Source organism: Muntiacus reevesi, chromosome 2 (genome assembly GCF_963930625.1).
Source record: "Muntiacus reevesi chromosome 2, mMunRee1.1, whole genome shotgun sequence".
NCBI classification, from domain to species: domain Eukaryota; kingdom Metazoa; phylum Chordata; class Mammalia; order Artiodactyla; family Cervidae; genus Muntiacus; species Muntiacus reevesi.
The window spans coordinates 55,825,102-55,849,597 of NC_089250.1; the positions used below are offsets into that span (position 1 = coordinate 55,825,102).

The 24,496-nt window shown below is 53.4% G+C and overlaps 2 protein-coding genes across 3 annotated transcripts; one reads left to right on the forward strand and one right to left on the reverse strand.

Annotated features, from left to right (window-relative positions):
- The first annotated feature begins 2,822 nt into the window (after positions 1 to 2,822).
- On the forward strand, positions 2,823 to 12,239 carry CTSZ (cathepsin Z). Its single transcript, XM_065921688.1, has 6 exons — positions 2,823 to 3,091; positions 3,522 to 3,685; positions 7,645 to 7,824; positions 9,611 to 9,761; positions 10,357 to 10,519; positions 11,707 to 12,239. Exons 1-6 carry the CDS (start codon positions 2,946 to 2,948, stop codon positions 11,815 to 11,817), a joined length of 915 nt encoding a protein of 304 aa, XP_065777760.1. The 5' UTR covers positions 2,823 to 2,945; the 3' UTR covers positions 11,818 to 12,239.
- A 1-nt stretch (position 12,240) lies between these two features.
- NELFCD (negative elongation factor complex member C/D) lies at positions 12,241 to 22,700 on the reverse strand. Of its 2 annotated transcripts, XM_065921686.1 has the most exons (15): positions 22,593 to 22,700; positions 19,675 to 19,787; positions 19,342 to 19,451; positions 17,840 to 17,949; positions 17,383 to 17,490; positions 16,736 to 16,888; positions 16,397 to 16,527; positions 15,602 to 15,767; positions 15,172 to 15,306; positions 14,627 to 14,766; positions 13,883 to 13,997; positions 13,464 to 13,559; positions 13,250 to 13,390; positions 12,860 to 12,989; positions 12,241 to 12,770 (listed from the first exon to the last, which is right to left on the reverse strand). In XM_065921686.1, exons 1-15 carry the CDS (start codon positions 22,677 to 22,679, stop codon positions 12,736 to 12,738), a joined length of 1,770 nt encoding a protein of 589 aa, XP_065777758.1. In that variant the 5' UTR covers positions 22,680 to 22,700; the 3' UTR covers positions 12,241 to 12,735. The 2 variants fall into 2 exon arrangements, with proteins under 2 accessions (XP_065777758.1, XP_065777759.1); XM_065921687.1 differs by lacking the exon at positions 13,464 to 13,559.
- Between the last annotated feature and the right edge of the window lie 1,796 nt (positions 22,701 to 24,496).

Sequence of the window (24,496 nt, forward strand, 5' to 3'; positions counted from 1 at the left end):
AGCGGCAGGGACAAATCAGTTACTCAGTTACAGGCCGGCTCCCTGAGCTTCTGTCCCAGGCAGATAAGACGAGTCATTATCCACAAAACACCCTCCCAGACATGCAGAGCAGTGGTGGCGTCAGGAAGAGACAGAGCTTTCATATCCGCAGGGTCTCCAAACCTGCAACTCAGGTGCACCTGCTCTGGGGAGAGATGAGCTGGTGGGCGGGGCAGCCAGTCCAGCAACTCCTTCCTCTCTGCAGTCCCAGCAGGTTTTGAGTTTCATCTGTGCACCTTCAGAGAGCTCCTGGAGTCAAACGCCCTCCCCTCACAGCAGTGGCCAGAGCTAGGGCCCCTCCCTCAACAGACCGCAGCTCTGAGGGACTCCCAAAGTGACGCGGCCAGCTCATCCCTCAGAGCTGGGAGCCAGGCAGACGTATATCCATGGACCAGAGCCGACTTCAGGGGGGAGAAACGGCCCAGAGGCTTGACTCCATGTGGTGCACCCATCACAGGTGCTGAAGAGGCAGAGCGGGTCACAGGAGAACGCACTCGCTTCTTCTTGCCTTGAAAGTTGTGGTTTCAAATGTCTGGCCTCCCTCCCCGCTCCACCTGCTAGATTTTCCCATCATCCTCTGAGTCTGCATAGCTTCCAGGGCACTGAAACCCTGGTACTCCACCACCTGTCAGCCTGAGAATGTCACCGTCCCTCCCTTTAACCTGCCTTCTCCAGGGCCCAATGCGTGACCACTGCCCCACTCTGACCCTTTCACAGACTCTGGCCTACGGAGTTGCGTCATCAGGCAGGCCCAGCTCCAGAATGTGCAGCTCAAAATGAAAATGGGGGGGCCTTGGCAGACCAGAATCTCACCAAGTGCTCAGGGCCCTGTTGATGTCAGCTGTCACACGCCCACAACACTGGCCCTGACATCACACGTGTGGACCTTCTATGAGAAGCCCAGAACACCTTTAGAGCATCCAGGTCCCCCAACACTGAAGGAACGGAAGAGCTTATAAGCCGGCATATTTCCACCCAGCATCAGGGATGCAGCCCCAAACCTCATAGCACTCCCCTGAGGTGGGGCCAACAGGCCATCTTTGTCCTGTGTGGCACCTCTTGGGCCCTGACCATCTATGGGCACTCGGGAGGTCCCCACAATATTCATCGCCCTACAATAGGGGGACCACTGTGGTCATTCTTCAGCAACTATGAGCTTTTATGATTTTTTTAAATGTTTATTTATTTATTTGTGACTCTGCTGGGTCTTTGTGTCAGCTCAGGCTTTTCTCTAGTTGTGGCAAGTGGAGGCTACTCTCCAGCACACGAGCTTCTCACTTCTTCTCTTGTTGAGGAGCACAGGCTCTGGAGCACAGGTTCAGTAGTTGCAGCTCATGGGCTTAGTTGACCTGTGGCATGCGGGATCTTCCTAGGTCAGGGATCAGACCCATGTCTTCCGCATTGTCAGGCAGTTTCTTTAACACTGCACGACCTGAGAAGCTCATATTTTTCTTTAAAGGAGACCCAAAACCCACCTCTTAGGAAGACCCCACCTGGATGGTGGACGTCACTGGGGTCACCCAGGGACAACCCCGCTGGTTTGTTTCCTCCTATGGATGGAGGACCCATTGACTGCTTCACCTTGGCTGTGGAGGAGAGAGGTGAGGGATGGGGAAACCCCGGCTGGGAACTCCCTTCCCACACTTTCTGCACCCGGGGAAAGGGAAAGGCTTTGGGACCAGGCCCAGGACACATGCTGGGGCAAGCACCAAGGAATCTGCTTTCCAAGAAGATAAAGGACACCTCAGTGGATAGAGGCCATGTCTACATGTCGAGAGACAGCCTCTCGGGAGCAGGAACCAAGCCCTACTGGGATTCCATGGGTACCTCAGGGCTTCCAAGGGCGGCCACAGAAATGGCTGGAGGTCTGCAGGGCAGCTACTGTGATTTCTGTGTGCAAGCCTGGTGCCAGCAGAGCAAAAGACAGGGACCGGGGCGGGGGGGGGGGGGGGGGGTGTCCATGGGGTAAGAACAGGGTCCCTACATCGGAGGACCCTATACCAACAGTGGACCGTAGGACAAAAAGCCTGAACCCTTTTCTCCCAAGACCAGGGAGGCCATTCTGTGGTTGGCTCAGGTGACCACCAGTCACGAGGAGCCGGGGGAGGAGGGAACTCCTGAGTTAGGAAACCCAGGCCCCTGGGGTCGCACTTCTGCTTTCGGTTGTTTGAAGATGCAATGCTTTGTTAGCAGAAACATCCCCAGGCAGCTTTGGAAGTTGGCAGGGAGAAAGAAGATTCAGGCTCCAAGTGGGATTTTCCTTGAGGGGCCTTTTCTAGAAGGATTCAGTCTTCCTTCTCTGTGTAGGTGCAACGTCTCTCCAGAAAGGGTCTCGGCCTCAGGGAAAGCTAGGGTGCTCAGGTGCTCAGTCGTGTCTGACTTTCTTGCAACCCCTGGGACTGTAGCCTGTCAAGCTCCTCTGTCCATGGGATTCTCCAGGGAAGGATACTGGAGTGGGTTGCCATGCCCTCCTCCATCAGGAAGCTAGAGTGGGGCACAATTCTGCGGGGAGACCCCTGCCCATCATCCCTGGAGGCTGGACCCAGGCGGGATGCGGGGATCCGGGGCATCTCTCCGGACCAAAGGGTCCCAAGACGCCAAGGCTGGGGGCGGGGGGCCCTAAGAATGAATGAGGTCTGACAGATCAGAGGCAAGAGGCAAGTGGCGGGGTCCGGGCGGGGTCCGCCGAGGCCTGGCGCGTGACCCGAGCCCGGACGGGCCGGGCGGCCGGGCGGGGCGGGGCCGGGTCACCGGGGGCAGCTGCGCGCCCCGCCCCGGGGGAGTGTCCCGCCGGGCGCAGACACCTTAAGGGCCTGCGGGCCGGGGCGGAAGCCTGCGGAGGGGTGATCGGCGCGAGATCCGAGTTAGGATCCGAGTCGGGGTCCGATCGCACCGGCGAGGGAGCCATGGCGTCGTCCGGGCCGCTGGTGCCGCCGCTGCTGCTGCTGCTCGTGCTGCTGGCGGGCGCGGCGCGGGCCGGCCTCCACTTCCGCCCGGGCCGCGGCTGCTACCGGCCTCTGCGGGGGGACCGGCTCACCCAGCTGGGGCGCAGGTCGGGGCGGCTGGGGGCCCCTGCCCATCTCCCTGGGCTGCGCGCGCTCAGCCGCCTCCTTGGTGTGCCAGCAACCAAGGAGCCCTGCTTCCTTTGACCTCTGAGGGTCAGGGCCAGCCCCTAGGCTTTGGGGGCCCTCTTTTTCACTTGTGCGTGGTTGGACGGGCCTCACCCGTGCTGGAAGCAGGCCAGCCTCGCCGACCTGCATTTGGGGCGTTGCTGCCCGGAGCAGTCTGGTTCCTGCATTGGAGGTGGGGGTGGGGGTGGGGGGTTGCCCTGCCAGCTTCAGAGCCTGAGAGGGCGGGGATCTCCCAGCGTGAGATGGGTCGCCCCCATTCCCTCTTGCCCTCCCACTGGGGAGGATGTCTGGGTACCCCGGGAGAGGGGAGAGGTGCCCAGTGCTGATTCTGTTTTTGCTGTCTGTTTCCAGGACGTACCCCCGGCCTCATGAGTACCTGTCCCCGTCGGATCTCCCCGAGAGCTGGGACTGGCGCAACGTGAATGGGGTCAACTACGCCAGTGTCACCAGAAACCAGCACATTCCCCAGTACTGCGGCTCCTGCTGGGCGCATGGCAGCACCAGTGCCATGGCTGGTAGGCACGGGCCAGCGAGGCCCATCCAGCTGCCTTCCTGTCAGCATGGGTGGCTGCAGCCCAGGGTCCCGGGGAGTCAACCTGGGATGGGGAGGGGGGTGTGTCTGTGTCAGGCCTCGGGGAGCGGATCTGGGGCCTTGTGCGTGCCCGGCGGTCACAGAACTGAAGCCTGGTGACAAACAACTCCCAGGCCCTTATCTGTCTCAAAGCTTGTGACCTGGGCCATCGGGGCCCACACCACAGACTCGCCTGCTGGAGTGGGGCATGTGAATGTGAAGCTGCTTTTCAGGGTAGTTAATATTTGAAATGAATGCTTGTCCTGGGCTTGGGCTATTGAGCAAGTCCAGCTTTCTTCTCATCTGGACCTTAGCCGCCTGGCCACAGTGAGGGCTGGAAGGCTTGAGGCCTGGAAGGAGGGGACATCAGAGGTTCACACCGCTTGAGCAGGCTGCTGGGCCTGCCTGGGAGGGTGGGTTGCAGACTTCACACCAGCCTGGGTCTTCTGGCAACCCGGGGGTTCCACACTGGAATCTATGAAACTCCTGCCCTGACGCACTGTGCTAGGCAGACTGACTGCAGTGTGGCTACTGCCGCTGGCCAACGTTCTGCGTATCACTGAAGCTTCCTGACTGCCCTGTGATTGCTCCCACTTTGTAGAAGAGGAAACCAAGGCTCTTGGCTGAGCGGTCATGGGACTAGACCTTTGTGGGAGCGTGAGTGACAGCCAGAACCTGAGCCCAGAAGCTGGGCTGCCTTGAGGGTGAAGAGCGGGGTGGGGGGGGCGGAATCTGGACCCCAGGGTCCACCACCGTAGCAGGGGCACCTGGTGGGTCTCCGTGGTGGCCCTGCCCCATCTCTCCTGTGGGCTGGGTGGTACTTCTGACCCTTCAGGATGGAGGAGGGAAGGGACTGGTAGGCTGAGCCCCGTTTTTAGCTGGGGAGGCCCCCGCTCACTGACATGGAGGTGGACAGGCCCCTGGAGAATGTGAAGCCAGAGGTTTAACCAAGGAGCCACTGGGAGAAGTCTGGGTTGGGCAGGCAGGCAGGGTGTGGCTGGCCTTGAACCCAAAGTTCGTGGCAAAGGCCTGGCAGGAATGGCGCTCACTGGCCTAGAGGAACTGAGAGGGCCTTTGTGGCAGGGGGCTGAGGGTGTGGTAGGGGAAGCTGAAAAGGTCACCAGGGGCCCTGCGCCCAGGGGAGGGGCCTGGCGGAAGCCTGAGGGATCTTAGGAGGGAGTCACAAGCCAACATTTGCATCTGTAAAGGAACACAGTGCCTGGAAGGGCTGTCTGGTCCATTGACCTTTCCCTGTTGAGAGGTCAACCCTCCACTGACCGGAGTGGACCCTCTCGGGCAGACAAACAATGGCTTCCCCGACCCTCGATGTCCTCCCTAGCAGCAGACATCCTCTTCCTCTTTCACTGAGAAAACAGCAGCCCCCAGAAGGGGACTTCCAGGGTGCCAGCCCAGCTGCCGCCTACCACAGCTGGTCATAGTTCGCCTGCGCTCCCATCCCTGGGCGTCCAGCATCTGAGCCCTTGGCCAAGGCTGCCCCTGCCAATGCCCACCCCTGCTCATTGCTGAACCCCACTCCGCCTCCAGCTGCCACCCCACTTCTGGGCTCTCAGAGGTGCCTGCAGCCCCCACTTCCTCTCTTACCTCCTCAAACCCCTCCAGCCGCACCTCCAGCTCCTTGCCAAGGTCTCCATCATGGGGCGCCGTGGGCAGGCCAGGTGGCCGCCCCCTAGCCTTCCCGGCCTGGTTGTGCTTGATCCGTGACCCCCCGCCCCAGTGCTTTCCTGGCTTTCAGTCACAGTGGGCCCCTGATCTCCGCCTCCCTGGCCCCTTGGGACCCTCTTACCGGCTCCGCATCCTCCCAACTTAACTTCTGAACATTGGGTTCCCAGGACCTTACATCTGGACTTGGCCTTCATGTCCACCTGATGCTCTTCTTCTCACTTGGACACCTGACACCTCAAACCCCACCTGCTCCTCCTTTCCACCACCACCCTCACCCCCAAGCCAGTTCTTCCCCAGCCTCCTGATCACTCCAGGAGAACGCCTTCCTTCCCTCACTCCGGCCGAAGCCCAGAAGCACGCCAGCCACCTGTTTTTAACCTTCAGACAATCAGGCCGTAGGGCTGGGCTCTCCCTTCAAGATATATCAGGGATTCTGCTGGAACTGGGCCCTGACCTCGCTGCCGGAGCTGCCCGACCAGTCCACCTGCTGCTCCCCTGCTGCCCCGCCTCAGGCTTCAAACAACTCCGACCCAGGCCAGGGCCCCTTTCTGTCCTGCTTGAAACTATTTTAAGACTTCAGGCAGATTAGCCCGAAACCCTGCCCACAGCCCCTATGTTAGCTGACTCCTTATTTGGTGTTGGGACCCAGCTTGGATGTCAAGAGCTGAAGAACGGGGGTGGGGGGGCGGTGACCTCAGGCCAGGCCCCTGCCCCCTCCCATGGGTGCCCCCCACTGTCTGTATGTACCCCCCGTCCTCTCCTCTCTTTTCCTGGCAGCGTGGCCCGTCTCCCTGACCACATGAAGCTCATAGGGTGGGAGCTTTGTTTTGCTCACTGAACAGGGCCTGGCGCACAGTAGGTGACTAGGCGGCCGTGGATGAGCAGGGAGGATAAGGGGTTGAAAGGGGAAGTGCCAAGTGCTAACCTCCAGGGGTGGGTCAGGTGCAGATTGGCTGGGAAACAGCAGTGGGGGCGAAGGGGGCCCTCATCCCACCTCCAGGCCTTGCCCAGTGTGCGACCAGGATGGAGAACCTCCACGTTTATGGCAAGGGGGCTTCCAGGGGCCGGCAGCCAGGATGAGGCTGCAATCAGTAAAACGTCAGTGAGTTCATTTAGGCAGCTCGTAGTTACTGAGCAGGCTTCCCAGGTGACGCAGTGGTAAAAAACCCGCCTGCCAATGCCGCAGACACAAGGGACGTGGGTTAGATCTCTGGGTCAGGAAGATCCCCTGGAGTAGGAAATGGCAACCCACTCCAGTATTCTTGCTTGGAGAATCCCGTGGACAGAGGAGCCTGGCGGACTACAGTCCATGAGGTCACAAAAAGTTGGACATGACTGAATGCATTTATTTACTGAGCACCAACGATGTGCCAGGCAACATAGGAGCTATGCTATGCCAGCACTGCGGGAGCGAGATGGTCCATTAACAACGGAGCGAGGGGTAGGGTTAATGGGTGAAATGATGTCAGCTGGAGGGTCAGCAAGGCTGGGGAGGGATTGTGAGGGTTGAGGGCAGACGGCTGTGGGAGCCTGCTGAGAAGGGGCCTGGGGAGACCTGTGGTTGGGAGGGGTTGGCCACATGAGGCTCTGCAGAGGTGTGTCTTCAGTAGAACCCCGGGGGAGTGTGGTCCAGGCGCTGGGGAAAGAGCTGGGGCACTGCTGGTGACTGGCTGTGGGTTCCAGAAGGCCGAGGGCAGGTCACAGGGGCGGATGTAGAGCCCTGTGGGCCCAGAGCCTGGGAGGTGACCTCAGGGATGTAGGGGGACATGGGACTGCAGGAGGGCAGGAAGGAAGCGCCTGGAGGGGGCTGCTGGGGGGTGGAGGACCTGGCTGCTTGCTCACTGTAATCAGGGAAAGAACAGGCTTGGGAGTTCCGATTTGGAGGTGGGATCTCAAGATGTGGGCCGGCGTGGGTAGTTGTGGGATCATGACCTCAGGAGGTGGCAAGTGAGGTGGCCGGCTAGGGTAGGTCTGGCTGTAGGGTCCCCAGGACTCTGCACGTGCAGGGTAAAGGGCGTGGCCACCCTCAGCGGCCTGTGGGGTGTGTGGGCCTAGGTGCGTGGGGAATGAGAGGGGTCACCCCACCGGCCTGTGGTATGGACTCTCCAATGCCCTAGAGGGGACTGGTCAGTAGCAGCCTTCAAGCAGGACACCCCTGAAGCTGTCCTGGTAGTTGGTGGTGGGGTTCGGCACCAACCCATGTGGCTGCTGTCCCCGCAGACCGGATCAACATCAAGAGGAAGGGGGCGTGGCCGTCCACACTGCTGTCTGTGCAGCACGTGATCGACTGCGGCGACGCTGGCTCCTGCGAGGGGGGCAACGACCTGCCGGTGTGGGAGTATGCCCACCGGCACGGCATCCCCGACGAGACCTGCAACAACTACCAGGCCAAGGACCAAGGTAGGCACCGTTCGCTGCCCCCCCCACCCCACCCCAGACATGCACATGGGCACACGCACGCCTCCCTCTTCCCAGGGCAGGTGTGATCCAGAGCCCAGGCCCACACGCTTCTCAGGTCCTGTGGCCAGCCCTGGGGGAGGATGGGATGGAGCCTCCTGGGTGGGGCTGGGGGATCAGGAAGTGGGGGCCTGGCGTCCTTGTTGAGAAGACCGATGAGAAAGACTTGGGGCGGGGCTCTCCAGCCTGCGCTCACTGTGGCCAGGCCGGGCCCTGGTGTTTGGATCTGGTATTTTAGTGGTTTCACAGCGTTTGTAAGTGGAGCGTGGGTCCAGGGAAGAGTGTTTCCAGGAGCCTGGTAGGGAGACCCGGCAGGCAGCAGGAGGGCCTGGCCTGAGTCATAACCCTGGGCTGAGGGCACTGCTTGGACCAGTGGACTCAAGCTGGCCTGCAGTCCCTGGAGCTGGCACGTTCCTTTCAACCTGCTCGCCTTGGAAACCAAAGGAGAGAAAGAGTCCAAACCCCAGACCCACAGTGGGTAGTTTTAAGTCTCCTGTCTGAGCTCCCTCGTAACCAGAGTACAGAGCTGGGGCCAACTCAAAAGGCCTTCTGAGACAGGAAAGGGGAGGATGGGGATGATCAGGGGCCCAGAGAGGGGACTTTTCTGCCGCCCCCCCACCCCATCTATAAAACGTGTGCTCCCGCCCCTGAGCCTTCTGAAGGCGCCATCCCATGCCCACGGGTGCCCCTGCCTTGCCTCCTGGCCGTACTCCCAGCCAGAAAGCATCCCCCCAGACTGGTCGAGTGAGTCTTGTTGAAGTGGTAGATGCCACAGGGGTCAGAGGGTCAGAGAGAGGTGCCCAGGGTGAAAAGGAGAAGGGGGGCCCCTGAGGGCTCAGAACTGGGGACCCAGGTGGTCTTGGGGCCCCACTCTGCCCAGAACTGGCCGTGTCTGCCCTCAGCCAGGCCCTGGAGCCCACCTAGAACAATAGGGCCGGATGGAACTCATCGGCCCCTGGTTATATGCAGTTAAGTCTTGTCTTTGTGTTAGCAAATGTGGCCACAGATCCATCATGTTTCAGGGTGTCCTGGGCATTTGGTGTCCAAGGGGTGAATTAAACCAACAGTTTAATCCTCAAAGAGTTTACTGTCCTGGGGGGAGGAATCTGGACAGACATGAAAATTATGGCAGAAATAGGTAACATGAAAGCAGTGAAGAGTGGGGCTGCAGGCCGGAGGCAGGATGAATGAGGCGAGAACGCACGAGACAGTGTGGCTGGCGTCTTCCAGATCTAACAGCTGCACTTTATTTTGAACCCTAATTCTTGATTCCTCCTCAAATGAAGAAAATGCTAACTTTCCCCCGAGATGTGTTAACGTATTCACTAGCCAACAACATAATCTTATTATAAAGGCTGCTCCCCTTGGAAATCAAAGGAAATTACTAAAAATTATTAAAAATTAAGAATTTAATTACCCTCTTTTCTGAGCTATAGAGTCTTATGCAAAGGCCTTTCTCCTGACTTTCAGGAAAAGTCGAGCTTTTGAGCGCCTACTTTGTGCTAATTAATGTTGTCTTTTTGCTGAGAGCTGGGGAGGGAATGGTTATCGTGACTCCTGTAGCTGAAGGAAGAGAGTAATTTAAACACCTGAGCGCAAGGTGATTTGTTTTATCAACTAGTGGATGGAGCACTCAGCTAGAAAAGTGAAGATCGGGGTCTGGGCGCACTGCTTTGTTTGCGTGTTAACGAGGAAAGGGTCTCACGCTGCCTCTCCGTGTGGTCCCCAGAGTGTGACAAGTTTAACCAGTGCGGGACGTGCACTGAATTCAAAGAGTGCCACGTCATCCAGAACTACACCCTCTGGAAGGTCGGTGACTACGGCTCCCTTTCGGGGAGGCAGAAGATGATGGCAGAAATCTACGCCAATGGCCCCATCAGGTATGGAGCTGAGACCCCTGCCCTCGGTGGGCGCGCAGGCTTCAGGTCGAGGGGACCCAGGTCATTTTCATCCCTTTTCTTCTGGCCAACTGTACCCACAAGGCTAGAAACAGCTGCCACATGAGTTTTCTCAAAATTAAGCTCAGGGCTTTCCCAGTGGCTCAGTGGTAAAGAACCTGCCTGCCAATGCAGAAGACACGGGTTTGATCCTTGGGCTGGGAGGATCCCCTGGAGAAGGAAATGGCAACCCATTCCAGTGTTCTTGCCTGGAAAATCCCATGCACAGAGGAGCCTGGCAGGCTGCAGTCCACAGGGTCACAAAAGAGCCTGACACAACTTAGCAACTAATCAAAAAGTAAAGCTCAACAGTCTGTGTGCCCCTGGGAGGGTTATTGGGAAGGAGGCACACGTGTGTGGGAAGGTCCCAGGGCACAGCCCATGCTGCAGGGCTGCCGGTATAGCAACCACAGGGGGGACGCCAGGTGTGTAACAACAGAAGTTTGGGCAGAACTGTCAGGTGTGAATTATCTGAGCTGTTCCTAACCGTGGTGAACAGTGGCCGCTGAAAGTGCACATTCTCCCTGCTTGCTCTCAGCTGTGGCATAATGGCAACAAACAAGATGTCTAATTACACTGGCGGCATCTACTCCGAATACAACGAGCAACCCTACATAAACCACATCGTCTCCGTGGCCGGTTGGGGTGTCAGCGACGGCACGGAGTACTGGATTGTCCGGAACTCGTGGGGCGAACCATGGGTAAGACGAATCTACTGGGACTGCTCTCACGTGGATGGTTTTGGGGGGTTTGTAGCTGAGAACTGCAGCCCTGAGCATTCGGGCTTCGGGCTCCAGATGTGAGGTTGGGGGGCCTCTGCACCACATGGTGGTGGTGGGGAGCTTGTTCTGAGCATCGCAGTGTGTTCAGCAGCCTCTTTGGCCCCTACCCATTTGATGCCAGATGCTCCTTCTCCCTGTTTCCCAGATGTGACAACCACAACATCCCCAGACCTCTCATGGGGGTGGGGAAGACCCTGGTTGAGAAGCCCTACTTTAAAAGTTTCCATTTAGCTTGCTTTATTCCTTTACAACCATCTCATTCTTTCTCTTGTCATATTTTCTGTTCTCCTAAGTAATAACCAGGGTTTCCTCAAAAATACCTTTTTTTTTAAAAAGTATTAATCTTGGCTGTGCTGGGTCTCTGTTGCTGCACGGGCTTTCTGTAGTTGCAGTGAGCAGGGGGTCCTCTTCATTGCAGCGACTTTTCCTGTGGGACCCGGGTTCTGGCCACTGGGGCTTTCCAGTAGTTGTGGCGTGTGGCTCAGTAGTTGTGGCCCACAGACCCAGTTGCTTTTTGGCGTGTGTAATCCTCCCAGACCAGGGATCGAACCTGCATCCCCTTCATTGGCAGGTGGGCTCTCATCCGCTCTACCACCAGGGAAGTTCAAAACACTATTCAGGTTGGGTTAAAAACCCAGGGGAGTCACATCAACTGCCAGAATTTTCATTTCTGAGACCTCGTATTAATGATTCAGCTTCAGACACTTAATTCATTATGATGAAATCCAGGGAAGATGATTTATGTCAAAGTGTTGAAATGTCAGTATTTTTTATTCAACGACTATAAATGGGGGTGGTAATATGTAGTCCAGACATCTGGTTCAAAGAGTCAACATTTTAGCTACATTAATTAGTTCTTGGTATACAGACCCACGTACCCCTTGTGTCAAGGATTAACGAAGTTTAAATATTTCACGAAAGCGGTATCTGAATCGGGGTCTTAGGAAGGGGAGGGGCAGCTGGGCGGGTGACTTTGGACACTGCGGGTTCTCTGAGCTCGAGGTGGACTGATGAGGGAGGAGAGGGTCTGTGAGAGCAGACAGGAGGTAGGAGATGCGGGGTGTGGGGGAGTCCCCAGTCCTCACACACAGTCCCACTCCTCACAGGGCGAGCACGGCTGGATGCGGATCGTGACCAGCACCTACAAAGGTGGGGAGGGCGCCCGTTACAACCTGGCCATCGAGGAGAGCTGCACGTTTGGGGACCCCATCGTTTAAGGCAGAGCAGCTCTTACAGAAAGGATCCCGTCGTCACAGGCATCGGGGTGGTGCTGCCATGGTTTGAAGGAACTGGGGGTTGATGTTCACATATGTGACAGCCAGTGACGGCCGTGAGCACAGAGGAGACACGGGTGGAAATGCCACACAGGTTGACAGAGGGGAGAACCGGGGAGGGGCCGGCTCCGCGCCTACACTGGACGGCTTCCTGCTGCGAGGACAGCCTGGAGAAGAGGGATCCGAGGGGCAGTGAACGATGTGACCTCCACAACAGATGATCTGGCAGCTGTGGTCTGTGGGGTAAAACAGCTCGGACTCACCACCAGTTCCTTTGTCACCTTGAAATCAATGGGGCGCACAGGGGGGAGATGGCAATTTTGAGTTGCCCAAGTGATGAATAAAATGCACACTTCACGCCAGAACTGAATCTGAATGCTTTATTTACACATTAGAACAACATGACACCGGGATCCACACCTTCTCACCACAGAAAAGCTTTTATACGTTCTTGGAAAATAAAAGTAATCACAGTAACATGAACTAACCAATCAGATCTTGTGCAAAAACAAAAGCCAACTTTGAAAACAGTTCATCTGAGTGTCTCAGTCTCTGAATTCTACCACCCCAGGTCTGACAGCTGACTACATCCTAAGGGGTCTTAGAAGCCCAGTCCACTACCAGGGGAAGTGACACTGTAGACGGGATCCAGGGGGCAGACCTGGACTTAAAGGAGAGGGCCCATTCCCAAGTTTTCCACTTACACTGCTAACGTTTTCCTTTACACACAAGTCCTTCACTTCCTCCCATCAGAGCCCATTTCCAAGACACTGACAGGGCCTCTTCAACAACGGCTTCTGCACAAGGTTATTCCACAGGGGTCTCCCGGAGGGGCCGGCTCCACTCTGGGGATGCTCTGAGTCAGTTCACCAGGATGAAGTTAGACTTGCAGTGAGCTGTAACAAACAGAAGGGACCTGGGTTAGAAACAAGAGGGAAACAATGATATCAAAACTGCAGCCCAGGGATGCTCACGCCAGCCTTACCTATGAACTCTGTCACGGGGTCATGTTCACCTTCGGTTTTAATGGTGCCAGCAATGCTATCGTTTTCCAGGATGGGGAGGAAAAGCTGCACAAAGTCAGAGGTGTAGGGGGGAGCGATGACATCCAGCACCTGTGGGGAGCACAGCCTGTGAGCTGGTCAGATGGCAGCAGCGTGGAGGGACCCCCACCCCGGTCCCCACTCCCACCCTCTTCTTCCTGGAGACCATCCCAAACTCCAACATGAAGATGGGCAGGGGACAGAAAGGTATAACAGCTCCTGTGGATAGGAGGTGCCTGACGGACCAGTATCCAAATCACTGTCATCACCATGACTACTGTTGGGTGTAAGGTGACGACATCAAGCCCAGAGGGTGCTGCCAGGGCACTGACCTCGGTCACAAAGTGGCGAATGAGGGAGATGTCAGTGTCCAGCTTCTCCAGACACTTGCGGATGTAACTGACCACAGGGAGCACATAGCCCCGGCTCAGCAGGTGCACCATCCTGTCCAGGAGGGTCTTCTTCAACTCGAGCTGCGGGTGTGGAGTGACAAGTGTGAGAAGAGCCATCTCCCCGCTGTCCATCTCACCCCAGGCTGCCATTCACCTGCTCCATCACGTCCAACTGCGAGTGCTCTGTCTCGAAGAGCTTCACCAGCAGCTGCAGGACCTGGGGGTGCAGGAGCTGATGGCAGGTACTAATCTACAGAGAGGCCAGAGGGAGCCACCGTGAGCCGCACGGCTGCAGCTATGGGCTCCCCATCGGCCGCAGGGGAGTGCCACCAAACACGTGGTGGAAGACAGTGGTTCCCAGGGCCAGTCAACTTCTGTCCCATTCCTCATCCTCTCAGGAACACTTGATAGAAACTGAGAAGACTACAGAATCAACGAAACTAGTTCCTTAGAAGGAAACTCCTCATTTGGAGTAGAAATAACTAGCTTTGCAAAGACTGTCTTCTGAGGGCACGGAACAGACATGTGGGAGGCAAGGACACAGAGCTGCTGCAGGAGCCTCGCAGCCCCTACCTCATCCAGCAGCGCCAGGTGCACCGGGGTGTGGTCGGTCTGCAGCTGGAAGTACCTCGGCTCCGACACAGTCCAGTCCACCCACTTCAGCACCCCCATGGCCACCACTGGAAACCTACCGGCAAACAAGGCAAATGCAAACACCAAAACCGAACAACTCAGTCCAGCCTATCACTTCACTCTTTGACGTGCTCTGCCAGGGAGATGCCATGAGTGCAAACAGTCTGATGAGAGCAGCACCCTCTGACTCGGGCGCCAGAACCCGAAACCCATGCTCAACCAACTTTGCTGGTTTAGGAGAAGAAAGCCATTAATGCAGCACTCTGAGAGCTTGGCAAGCCCTTAGGCTCTAGTACAAACGAACAGACGAAAATTCACATGCCTATGAGGACACCTGTGTGTAAGCTTTCCTAGTGAGCACTTATAGAACTGACATAACACACATCTATCCAGGCAAAACTCTGTTGGTCTAACGTTTACTCTGAGTAGATTCTCTTCTTCAAATCAATTTTTGTAATTCTGGTTGGTCTGCCTTCTTAGTCTAATTTGTGAACAGATTTCTGGCAGGTAAATATCTGAAAATTACTCATGCTGCTAAAACGAAGTTCTCTCTATATATTTACAAAAGAGAAAACAAATGAGTAAGTACCTCTGAATCTTTTGTGATATATTTTGAGTTGTTAATATGAAAATTCAAACCAGCTCCTCTCCAGAGAATTACATCTAGAACCTTCATCTGCTCACCGGATGCACTGATAGAGGGTGCTCAGCTCAGCCACGAGCTCCGATGCCCCCTTGTTCTCATTGCAACACAGGTTGTGAACAGTCTCAACAGCTTTTGACGTGGACTTCAGCTCGTCTTTATTGATGCTGACACGCTTGTTCTGAAAACACAGCAAGCTGGTGAATCCTGATGGCACCCGTGTCCCTGCAGTCGGGGTAACCCAGCCTCCGCCTTCCCTCTGCAAACCCGTCTCTGAAGTCAAGTGTTCCTGTCACACAGCGAACACACACTGCAGACCAGAGGGACCTGTGCCTCTCAGTGTCTTAGGGAATCAGTTTCGTTTCTTTAGTCACACTTCAGATTACAGTTTGAATTAGTATCATAGATGCGATGCACATTTCCTTAAGACAGTTAGCACTTTGGCTATTTTATGCAGGAACACCAGAAAAGACATTTCAGACACTAGTTGGGCCTGTGACTCTCTACAGCCAAAACTCACACACAGCACCAAACAGAGGTGGTTCATGTCTCCCGAAAGCCCACGCGCTCTCAGCATAGACACTACCTTCTTCCAGGTCTCCACCACGCTCGCTGCATACGCCAAGATGTGGATATACTTGTGCTTGTGGTCCTGGTTGATCCTGGCCCCGGGTTTAAAGAGTGACTGCATGAACAGGTCCAGGAAGGCGGGTACCCGGATCTGAAAAGAAACACAACTCAGTGAAAACGAAAGCAGGAATGAGATGGGAGGTGAATCCACACATGCCCACGCAGGAGTGCCAGCTCGGGTCCTTCGCTGAGAGCGCGCCAGGGGGCTTGAGGGCCGAGGACCGAGGACGTGATAAGGACGGACCAGGGAGAGGACAGGAACATTTCAACAGGCATGTGCACTCCCTAACTTGAGAACTAAGAGGAGCACCAACGTTCCAAAAGAATATACTTCCAGTTGGCATTGAAGGTGTCCCACTTTACGGTTAAAATGAAAGGCCACTCACGAGTTCAACAGGGGGCGGGTCCATGCTCGTAAACATCTTGAACAGGACTGTGATGTCAGCCGGATTCAGGGCTCCCTTGGACAGCATGGCCCCGAGGGCCTGGCACGCCCGGGGGTAGGAGGCAGCTGTGCCCAGAGCCAGTGTGATCTGACTGGCGTCGTGGCCTCTTGATGAAACAATATCAATAACCCGTCATTGGTAAGGTGGCTCCCTGACCGGCCCTCCCCTGCCTTCTCTCCCTCCCGCCTTTCACATTTATGCTTTGAATTGTTGGAGTCCCTTTGTTTTTTCAAATTTCTCTCACCCACTGGTATTTTTTTACCTACTGACCCATGAAAACATTTGGAGCTAACTGGGAAAGAAGGATCCAGTGCAGCTTACGGGCTTCCTAAAAGGAACCATGCACTTTTCAGTATCTTAAGACTCTATGAGTAGAAAATAAAGCTAATTAGTAAAAATAAACTTTTATTAGCTAATAAAGCTAATAATTCTGTTCTGTAAAAGATGGACCACAATCTAAGAATTGGACCACTGAAGAACTGTTTCAAGACTACTGTCATTTGCTACTGATGAATCCCAATATATTGGGAATAAATAAATTCATAAATACAGTGAATTAAACTGTAAGCAAATCCTTTACAAAATACTCATCAAAGCAAGACTTTAGAATGCAAGCTCTCTTTCCCAGCTCTATGGGTAAGAGAAAGTTATATCAAAACAGGAGGACCTAGGGTCTTCAGTTGTGGACACAGGGCAATGGTATGGGGGTGAGAGAGCAGAGACAGTGCCTCTCACCTCTCCTGGGCGAAGCGCTGAACCTCTTGCGCAATCCTGCGCACAGCCGAGCCCCCCTGCTCCTCCTGGGCCAGCACGGACATCAGGGCCTGTGCGAACAGGTATGTGTGTTCCCCGTGGCACACCATCTTCTGCAGAACAGAGAGAAGAGCATGTTTGGGCTTTGTGACCACAGCAACAGCAAAGGCAGATGGGAGTCAGACGCCAACAGTCCTACACCTTCTGGGGAGGTGACCTCTGACCCAGACATTCTCCAGAGTAAAGAGCATTTTGCTTTTGAAAACACATGACCCCAAATGACCTCCTTCTGATCTGAGCCACATAAAGTAAAGAACTTACTGCAAACTCGGGGAGATTTTTCTCAAGGTTTTCTTCTCCTCCATCCAAAATTGTAGCCAGAGAAGTACGGAGCACTCTAGAAAACACCTCCAGCTGCTGGCAGGCTGTGGACACACTCGTGATCTCCCCTTGGTATCCTGCGTCGGAAATAAGCTACAACACAGAAAGGAGAAGCCAAACACATGAGCCATGGTCACAGGTTCACAAGAAGGTAGCCGACGGCGGGGTCTGGAGTGAGAAGGGCCATACACTGGTTCTGGGTCTCAAACTTTTACTTGGGTGCCCGCTTCACCACTAACTAGGCTGGTGGCCCCAGCCAGCTCCCCACCCCCAACCCGTGACGCTTAATCTGTGAGACGGAGGAGACTGACCAGACACTCGTAAAGGCTCCTCTCAGAACACGTTGGGCTCTGTAACGTGTTACTGCCAAACCCTAAAACACAGTCCATGTCGACCCCAAAACATACACATTCTGTGCTTTTCTTTCTCAACATTTAACAAGACTTACTAAAGTGAAACGATGAAGACCTTTACCAAAAAAGCACACAGGATCTTTTCAGAGGGAACAGACCACCAACCAACCGACTCAAGGTAGCCCTCATTCCTGAGTACTTTTATTTTTTCTCTGACTCCAGGATCCTTCCTACCTTAACAGTGAAGTTAAGCATCAAACAGTCTGGGTGGGCTTCAGCCAGCTTGTAAAAAAGGTCTCTCCAAGTGGTGTGTGCAATCATTTGTTCAAGCCAAGCAGGGGTCTGACAACAAACAAACAAACAGCAAGGTAAGAAGCCTGGCTCTAGCTTAAGTGAAGATTACGTTGTACCAACCATCACAGAAGAGCCCCTGGGCGCCTGGCTTCAGCTGCAGTGTCCTGTGCAGGAGGAAGCAGGCCCAGGGCTGGTGAGGTCATATAGGGGCGAGTGGTAGAGTCAAGGGACCCCCTCCCACCCCAAGCAGGGGCATTTAGCAGGCGATTCAGAAGTTGGGTCTCCCAGCCTGACTTCAGCCCCCAACTCTTTCATGACAGCATGCCAGGCGCCGGTGTACATGTGGAATCAGCAACGTGTTCTAGGAACTGGGGTAGAGGAAGGGGAAGTTCCTCACCTCTCCTTCTTCAGTAAAGATAGAGTCTGCTTTGCGGGGGTCAAAATGTTTGATCAGTAAACTCTTCAGGTGATTTTCCACAGTTTCCTGAACCTGCACTGGCTCAACACCTGGAAGAGAATGAAAGCAACGAGATGGAAAATGGCTACTCAATTCGTGTTACTTTACAGAAAGTAGATCAAAAGTCCATGTGCAAATCATGTATTACAAAACTGCTTCTAACCATTTAGGATTTGGAGTTTCTTATTAAAATTAATATTACACATATTTTAACATACAGGTAAGACCCCAAAAGGAGACCAGGGCAAAACAGACACAGATGCTTGTTTATGTGTAAAGCACAGTGACGTCTTCTGAGGCTTGCACGGAACAAGGACAGATTGCCAAAACAGACAGGAAGGATGACAGAAGAACAGCCCCCACAGCAGAACAGATCGCTGTCGGCCAAGAGGCACTCCGGTGTGGTCACCATGACAGCAGCAAGTCGACTTGCTTCTGGGCAGCACTTACCCCACCATGTCATCCCTACTCAAAGGAGCCGATTTCCAGCAAGGCCCTACTTTGATCGTATTAGCTAAAAGCCATAATCATACCTGGTCCTCAATTACCCATCATCCACTGCTCGCTGTAACAGACTTCTTAAAAATGACACATTGAACATACACCCTCCAATTCTACAACATGGCAGGGAGCAACTGAGTGAGAATTACACTTGCAAGCTCTCTGCAAACCTCAACTCTTGAACCAAGCAGATGAAGATGGGTAGGAAGTTCAATTCTCACTTAGAAAAGTCTTTACTTCTTATTTAAATTTATTTATTTGTTGCACCGAGTCTTAGTTGTAGCACATGACATCTTTTGTTGAGGCATGTGGGATCTAGTTCCCGGACCAAGGATTGAGCCCAGGTCCTTTGCACTGGGAGCATGGAATCTCAGCCACTGGACCACCAGGGAAGTCCCTCTTGCTTACATTAGTCTTAAAACCAGAAAAACAAAGAAAAGCTTTCCAATTTATCAGCATTATAGTGATCCATATTTGCAGCAACATGGATGGACCCAGAGACTGTCTACTGAGCGAACTAAGTCAGAAAAAGACAAGTATCATATGATATAGCTTATATGGGGAATCTAAAAATAAATGATACAAATGAACTTAACTTACAAAGCAGACTCACAGACTTGAGAGAATGGGAAGGGTGGGAGAAGGGACAGTTAGGGAGTTTGGGATCAACATGTACACACTGCTATATTTAAAACAGATAACCAACAAGGACCTACTGTACAGCACAGGGAACCCTGCTCAATATTATGTAACAACCTAAATGGGAAAAAATTTGAAAAAGAAAAGATACATGTATAGGTATAACTGAATCTGCTATACACCTGAAAACAGAACACTGTTAATCAACTACACTCCAATATAAAATAAAGTTTAAAAAAAATGATCCAATTAGAAAGATGGGGGTGGGGAACAGGCAGGCCCTAGACACCCCCACAGAGCACCTGTCTGGATAAGCCACTCGGCCAACAGGTTGACGGTCTGCGCCACAGCTGTGTAGTTCTCCGACAAAAGCTGGATAACATTTTCTGGAGATCCTCCTGCCTGAAAATACCTAGAAAAGTGACAGACAAGCTGTGGCACTCAAATGGACGCAGAGGGCATGGGGATGGACAGCCATGAGGGGTAGTGAGGAGGAAGACGGGTTGTTCATGCTTTTAAAGTGGGGGCCCCTGGAAGCCTTCCACTCATGCATCATGTCCCTCTGACTTTACATGTCATCTCTGGGTCTGTTATGCAGCTTTCTCCTCCCAACGCAGCCAGACTTTCTCACGTACCTCTTTAGAGTGTTAAAGATGGAGGGCTCCATTATATAATCCCGGGTAGAAAATTTATGTAGGCACTCCTGCTGGACCTCAGCGTCATCTTCTCCCTCTCCATAGTCATCCTCCTGTGGTTGGCAGAAAGAGTCAGGTTATTTTTTTCATTACCACAGACACCCTGAAATTTCACCTTAAGCCCATGTAACGCTGTCCATGTCAAGCATTCCACATTTATCATTTCATCTGACTTTCAAGTGACAAGTGACCAAGAGAATGGAATTGAGAATCATACCAAGTGGGCCTGCAGCATGACCCCATGCTTGCGTAGCGTGCACGGTGGTCACAGAAGTTACTGCATCTCACAGAGGACACCTCGCCCAGTACCTATCTCTCTTTTCCTGAACAAAGGTAAGAGCAGTACCCTTGCCCACTGGGTTGCTGTGAGATCCCATGAGCTGATTTCTGGAAAAGCCATGCCTAGCACCTGACATTCAGTTAAGAGTTCAGCATATTTCAGCTACGATTACTGTCTTCACTGTTACTCTCTCTTACGTGCCACAAAAAGCTTCTCAATAAAGACTGATGAAGTGGTTCTTGAAGACACAAGCCATCCATTTGATGTTTGGACTCTAGTCCCCATTCTGCACCGAAGTTACCTTTAGCCAGTCACTGAATCTAAGGGCAAAGCAGGATGAGGATGTGGAGGTGATGGACTCAATGACCCCAAGGTCTGTCCAGTTTAACACTGTTATACCAACAAGCAGATGCTTTTTGAACATTCACTCTGTACTGAGCACTGTACTTGTCACTAGGAAAATTAAGCAAATGAAAGACAACGGACAGTTTTTTTCTCCTGAAGGAGTTTATAAACTAGTATGAGAGACCAACCTCAGTGCAACTGACCCTTACACAGTGCAGTAAGAGATGAGCCAGGGATCAGCAAACTGGGTGACTTTCCCTCCCTCCTCCACAGTCATGGTTAGACTGAATGGGAAATGAACATCTAGTCCACCCCTCCATCGTGGGAGCCTAGCAGGGCCAGATCAGGATCGTGCTTCAAGTTCCCCAAAAGTGAGCCTCCCCAGCCCCTGTCTGTGGGGTCTAGGCTTGGCTCTGCTATTCAAAACAGCATAAGCCCTCAATTTATAAAATGAGGGCACTGACTGGACAGCCCTCAGACATGCCCCAGGTGTATCACTATAACTGGAAGGTGTAATGTGACAAATACTAGGCCATTTTGAACAAGATGCTTGAACCACCAACCCACCATTGAACTGACTGATGCCTTACGTGTCTCTCTTCTGGATCACCTCGGTGGTCCAGCATCTGCTAGAGTGGTGATGGAGACAAAGGATGTAGGTGGGATCCCCTTCCTTCATGTACTACTTTCTTGACTGTGGGCAGGACCAGGTCCTCCCTTCTCACTTTCTTCATTTACAAAATGAGCAGAGTTAATACCCAACTCAGTATTTGTCCGTGGAATGAGATAATGCAGGAAAGCATCTGACCAGCCCAGATTTTCAGTTAGCTAAATCTGACTCTATCCTTCCACTCTAAGCCTCCAACACCATGGAATGAGCCAACACTTGAATCTTGGAGTGTCACTCCCTGCTCCAACTCTTGAACAAGTCATGCTCTTCAACAGCTCTCAAAGGCCCTTTAGAACCCACTGCTTCCACCAGACAACTAAGCACACAGGCCTCCTTTCAGGTCCTGGAAAACAGTGCCCACCTTTGCACCCCTGCACCCTGGCTTTGAAGTCTTCCTGTGCCCCACCTGCCTCTTTCAAGGGAGAACATGCCGCTGCAGGCTTTTTTCCTTCAAAACATAACTTCGATTGTCCCACACACACCTAACCTTGACTCCTGTTCAAAGGTAGGTTCCATCCTAGAAACTAACACAACACTATTAAAAAAAACTAGACCTCCTGCATTAAAAGTCACTTCAGTTGTGTCTGACTCTTTGTGACCCCATGGACTATAGCCCCCAGGCTCCTGTCCACGGGACTACCCAAGAATACTGGAGTGGTAGCCATACCCTCCTCCAGGGGATCTTCTAGACCCAGGGATCCAATCTGCATCTCTTGCATTGCAGGCAGATTCTTTACCGCTCACCCACCATGGAAGCAACTATACTCCAATAAAGATTAAATAAACAGATAAATAAAAGGCAGGTTCCTCCCTCTTGCCCTCTATACCAACTGCTTTCCAGTCCCCAGGGGAGGAGCCTGAGAAGCTGGGATTCAAACATCACTTCAGGAGGGTCTTCGGATCAGAATCAGGTTGGGGTCCCCTGGCCCAGCGAAAGCACCCAGTTCGGGACCTGCAACCCTGACTTCAGAAGAAAAGGTTGTGACCACCCCCTCACCATCCACAGCAAACTTTTGAAGGTCAAGGATGGACGATCCTTTTGTCGTTACTTAGGCCAAGGACTGACTGAATCAGCCAGAGCGCCAAGAGTGTGGTTTACAAATAGTAAAGCACGTGTGAGAAAGTCCAAAGTTGCACTTTCCCCTCCTTCTGATGCTGAGTTGGATTTTTTTTTTTAAAAGTATGACTACTTTTGAAACTGTCTGAGCTCCATCCTCTACTTTGGAGCTTGTGTCCGCCCCGCCCGGGGGGCCAAGAATTCCCAGGACCCGCCTCTGAGGCCGCCCCAGGGTGGTCGGAGGGTCAGCTCAGGTGACGACTGGGGGGCGGCGCCCGCGCCTGTCCCTGCGGGGACCAGGTCATCGTCCCGCGCCCCCGCCCCCAAGAGGCCGCGCGGTGGGTCCTCGCGGCTGCAACAAGAGGGGCGGGCTCGAGGCAGGGGCGAAACGCGCGGCAGGAGGGGGCGGGGCGGGCGGTGCTTGGATCACGCGGCGGGGGCAGGGGCGGCCAGCCGGCTTCGGGGACCAACATTCCTCGCCGGGGGCGCCCGGTGTCCCCCCTCACCTGGCCGCCTTCCGCCTCGTCGCCCCACTCGGCCGCGTTCCCGAAGTAGTCCTCGTCCATGATGGCGCCCGGCGCGGCCCCCGCCATCCTCTCTCGCGAGCGCGCGCGAGAACACTGAGCATGCGCACGGCGGACCGGCGAGCGCACGCGCGGCCCCGAGGCCCCGCCCCCTACGGTCGCGCGCCTCGTCCCCAGGCGGGAAGCGCAGGGTCCCGGCGGAGAGGCGGGGCCAGGTGGAGGGGCGTGGTCGGAGCGAAGGGGCGGGGCGCAGAGGGCGGTCTATTCGCTGCAGAGGGAACCGTTGGAGTAGATCCCCCAAGGCAACCTGGCTGGGCCCCAGGGATGTTGGCTCTAGATAGGTAGAAGTTTCAAACTAGACTCATACAGGGCCTGGTTTCTGGTCCCATGTCTTTCTCACCAGGACTTTTGGTACTCTGAGCATCACTTTGCTCATGTGACCCCTGGGTTAAGAGAAGGGCAGCCTTATCAGGCAACATGGTTTATGATATCACTTATATGTGGAATCTAAAATAGTGATACAAATGGACTTACTTACAAAGCAGAAATAGATTCACAGACATAAAAAAACAAACATGGGGAAAGGGAAGGAACAAATTAGGAGTTTGGGGTTAACACATACACATTCAGTTCAGTAGCTCAGTCGTGTCCGACTCTTTACAACCCCAGGGACTGCAGCACGCCAGGCCTCTCTGTCCGTCACCAACTCCCAGAGTTTACCCAAACTCATCTCCATTGAGTCAGTGATGCCATCGAACCATCTCATCCTCTGTCATCCCCTTCACCTCTCGCCTTCAATCTTTCCCAGTATCAGGGTCTTTTCCAGTGAGTCAGCTCTTCGCATTAGGTGACCAAAGTACTGGAGTTTCAGCTTCAGCATCAGTCCTTCCAATGAATACTCAGGACTGATCTCCTTTAGGATGGACTGGTTGGACCTCCTTGCAGTCCAAGGGACTCAAGAGTTCTCCAACACCATGGTTCAAAAGCATCAATTCTTCGGCTCTCAGCTTTCTTTATAGTCCAACTCTCATATCCATACATGACTACTGGAAAAACCATAGCCTTGACTAGACAGACCTTTGTTGGCAAATAATGTCTCTACTTTTTAATATGCTGTCTAGTTTGGTCATAGCTTTTCTTTCAAGGAGAAAGCGTCTTTTAATTTCATAGCTGCAGTCACCATCTGCAGTGATTTTGGAGCCCAAAAAAATAAAGTTTATCACTGTTTCTACTGTTTCTCTATCTATTTGCCATGAAGTGATGGGATCAGATACCATGATCCTAGTTTTCTGAATGTTGAGCTTTAAGCCAACTTTTTCACTCTCCTCTTTCACTTTCATCAAGAGGCTCTTTAGTTCTTCTTCACTTTCTACCATAAGGCTGGTGTCATCTGAATATCTGAGGTTATTAATGTTTCTTCTGGCAATCTTGATTCCAGCTTGTGCTTCCTCCAGCCCAGCGTTTCTCATGATGTACTCTGCATATAAGTTAAATAAGCAGAGTGACAATATACAATCTTGACATATTCCTTTTCCTATTTTGAACCAATCTGTTGCTCCATGTCCAGTTTTAACTGTTGCTTCCTGACCTGCCTACAGATTTCTCAAGAGGCAGGTCAGGTGGTCTGGTATTCCATCTTTTGAAGAATTTTCCATGATTTATTGTGATCCACACAGTCAAAGTCTTTGGCATAGGCAATAAAGCAGAAATAGATATTTTTCTGGAACTCTCTTGCTTTTTCGATGATCCAGCAGATGTTGGCAATTTGATTTCTGGTTCCTCTGCCTTTTCTAAAACCAGTTTGAACATCTGGAAGTTCACAGTTCACATATTGTTGAAGCCTGGCTTGGAGAATTTTGAGCATTACTTTGCTAGCATGTGAGATG

What these genes read in the sequence shown, in the direction of transcription:
- NELFCD (XM_065921686.1), bottom strand. Translation starts at nt 22,679, where the DNA reads ATGGCGGGGGCCGCGCCGGGCGCCATCATGGACGAGGACTACTTCGGG. An exon ending in ACGAGGCGGAAGGCGGCCAG is followed by an intron (nt 19,788 to 22,592) that starts GTGAGGGGGGAC and finishes TGCCAACCACAG; the next exon opens with GAGGATGACTATGGAGAGGG. An exon ending in CCCCGTGACAGAGTTCATAG is followed by an intron (nt 12,771 to 12,859) that starts GTAAGGCTGGCG and finishes TGTTTGTTACAG; the next exon opens with CTCACTGCAAGTCTAACTTC.
- CTSZ (XM_065921688.1), top strand. Translation starts at nt 2,946, where the DNA reads ATGGCGTCGTCCGGGCCGCTGGTGCCGCCGCTGCTGCTGCTGCTCGTG. An exon ending in CTACCAGGCCAAGGACCAAG is followed by an intron (nt 7,825 to 9,610) that starts GTAGGCACCGTT and finishes TGTGGTCCCCAG; the next exon opens with AGTGTGACAAGTTTAACCAG. An exon ending in ACTCGTGGGGCGAACCATGG is followed by an intron (nt 10,520 to 11,706) that starts GTAAGACGAATC and finishes CACTCCTCACAG; the next exon opens with GGCGAGCACGGCTGGATGCG.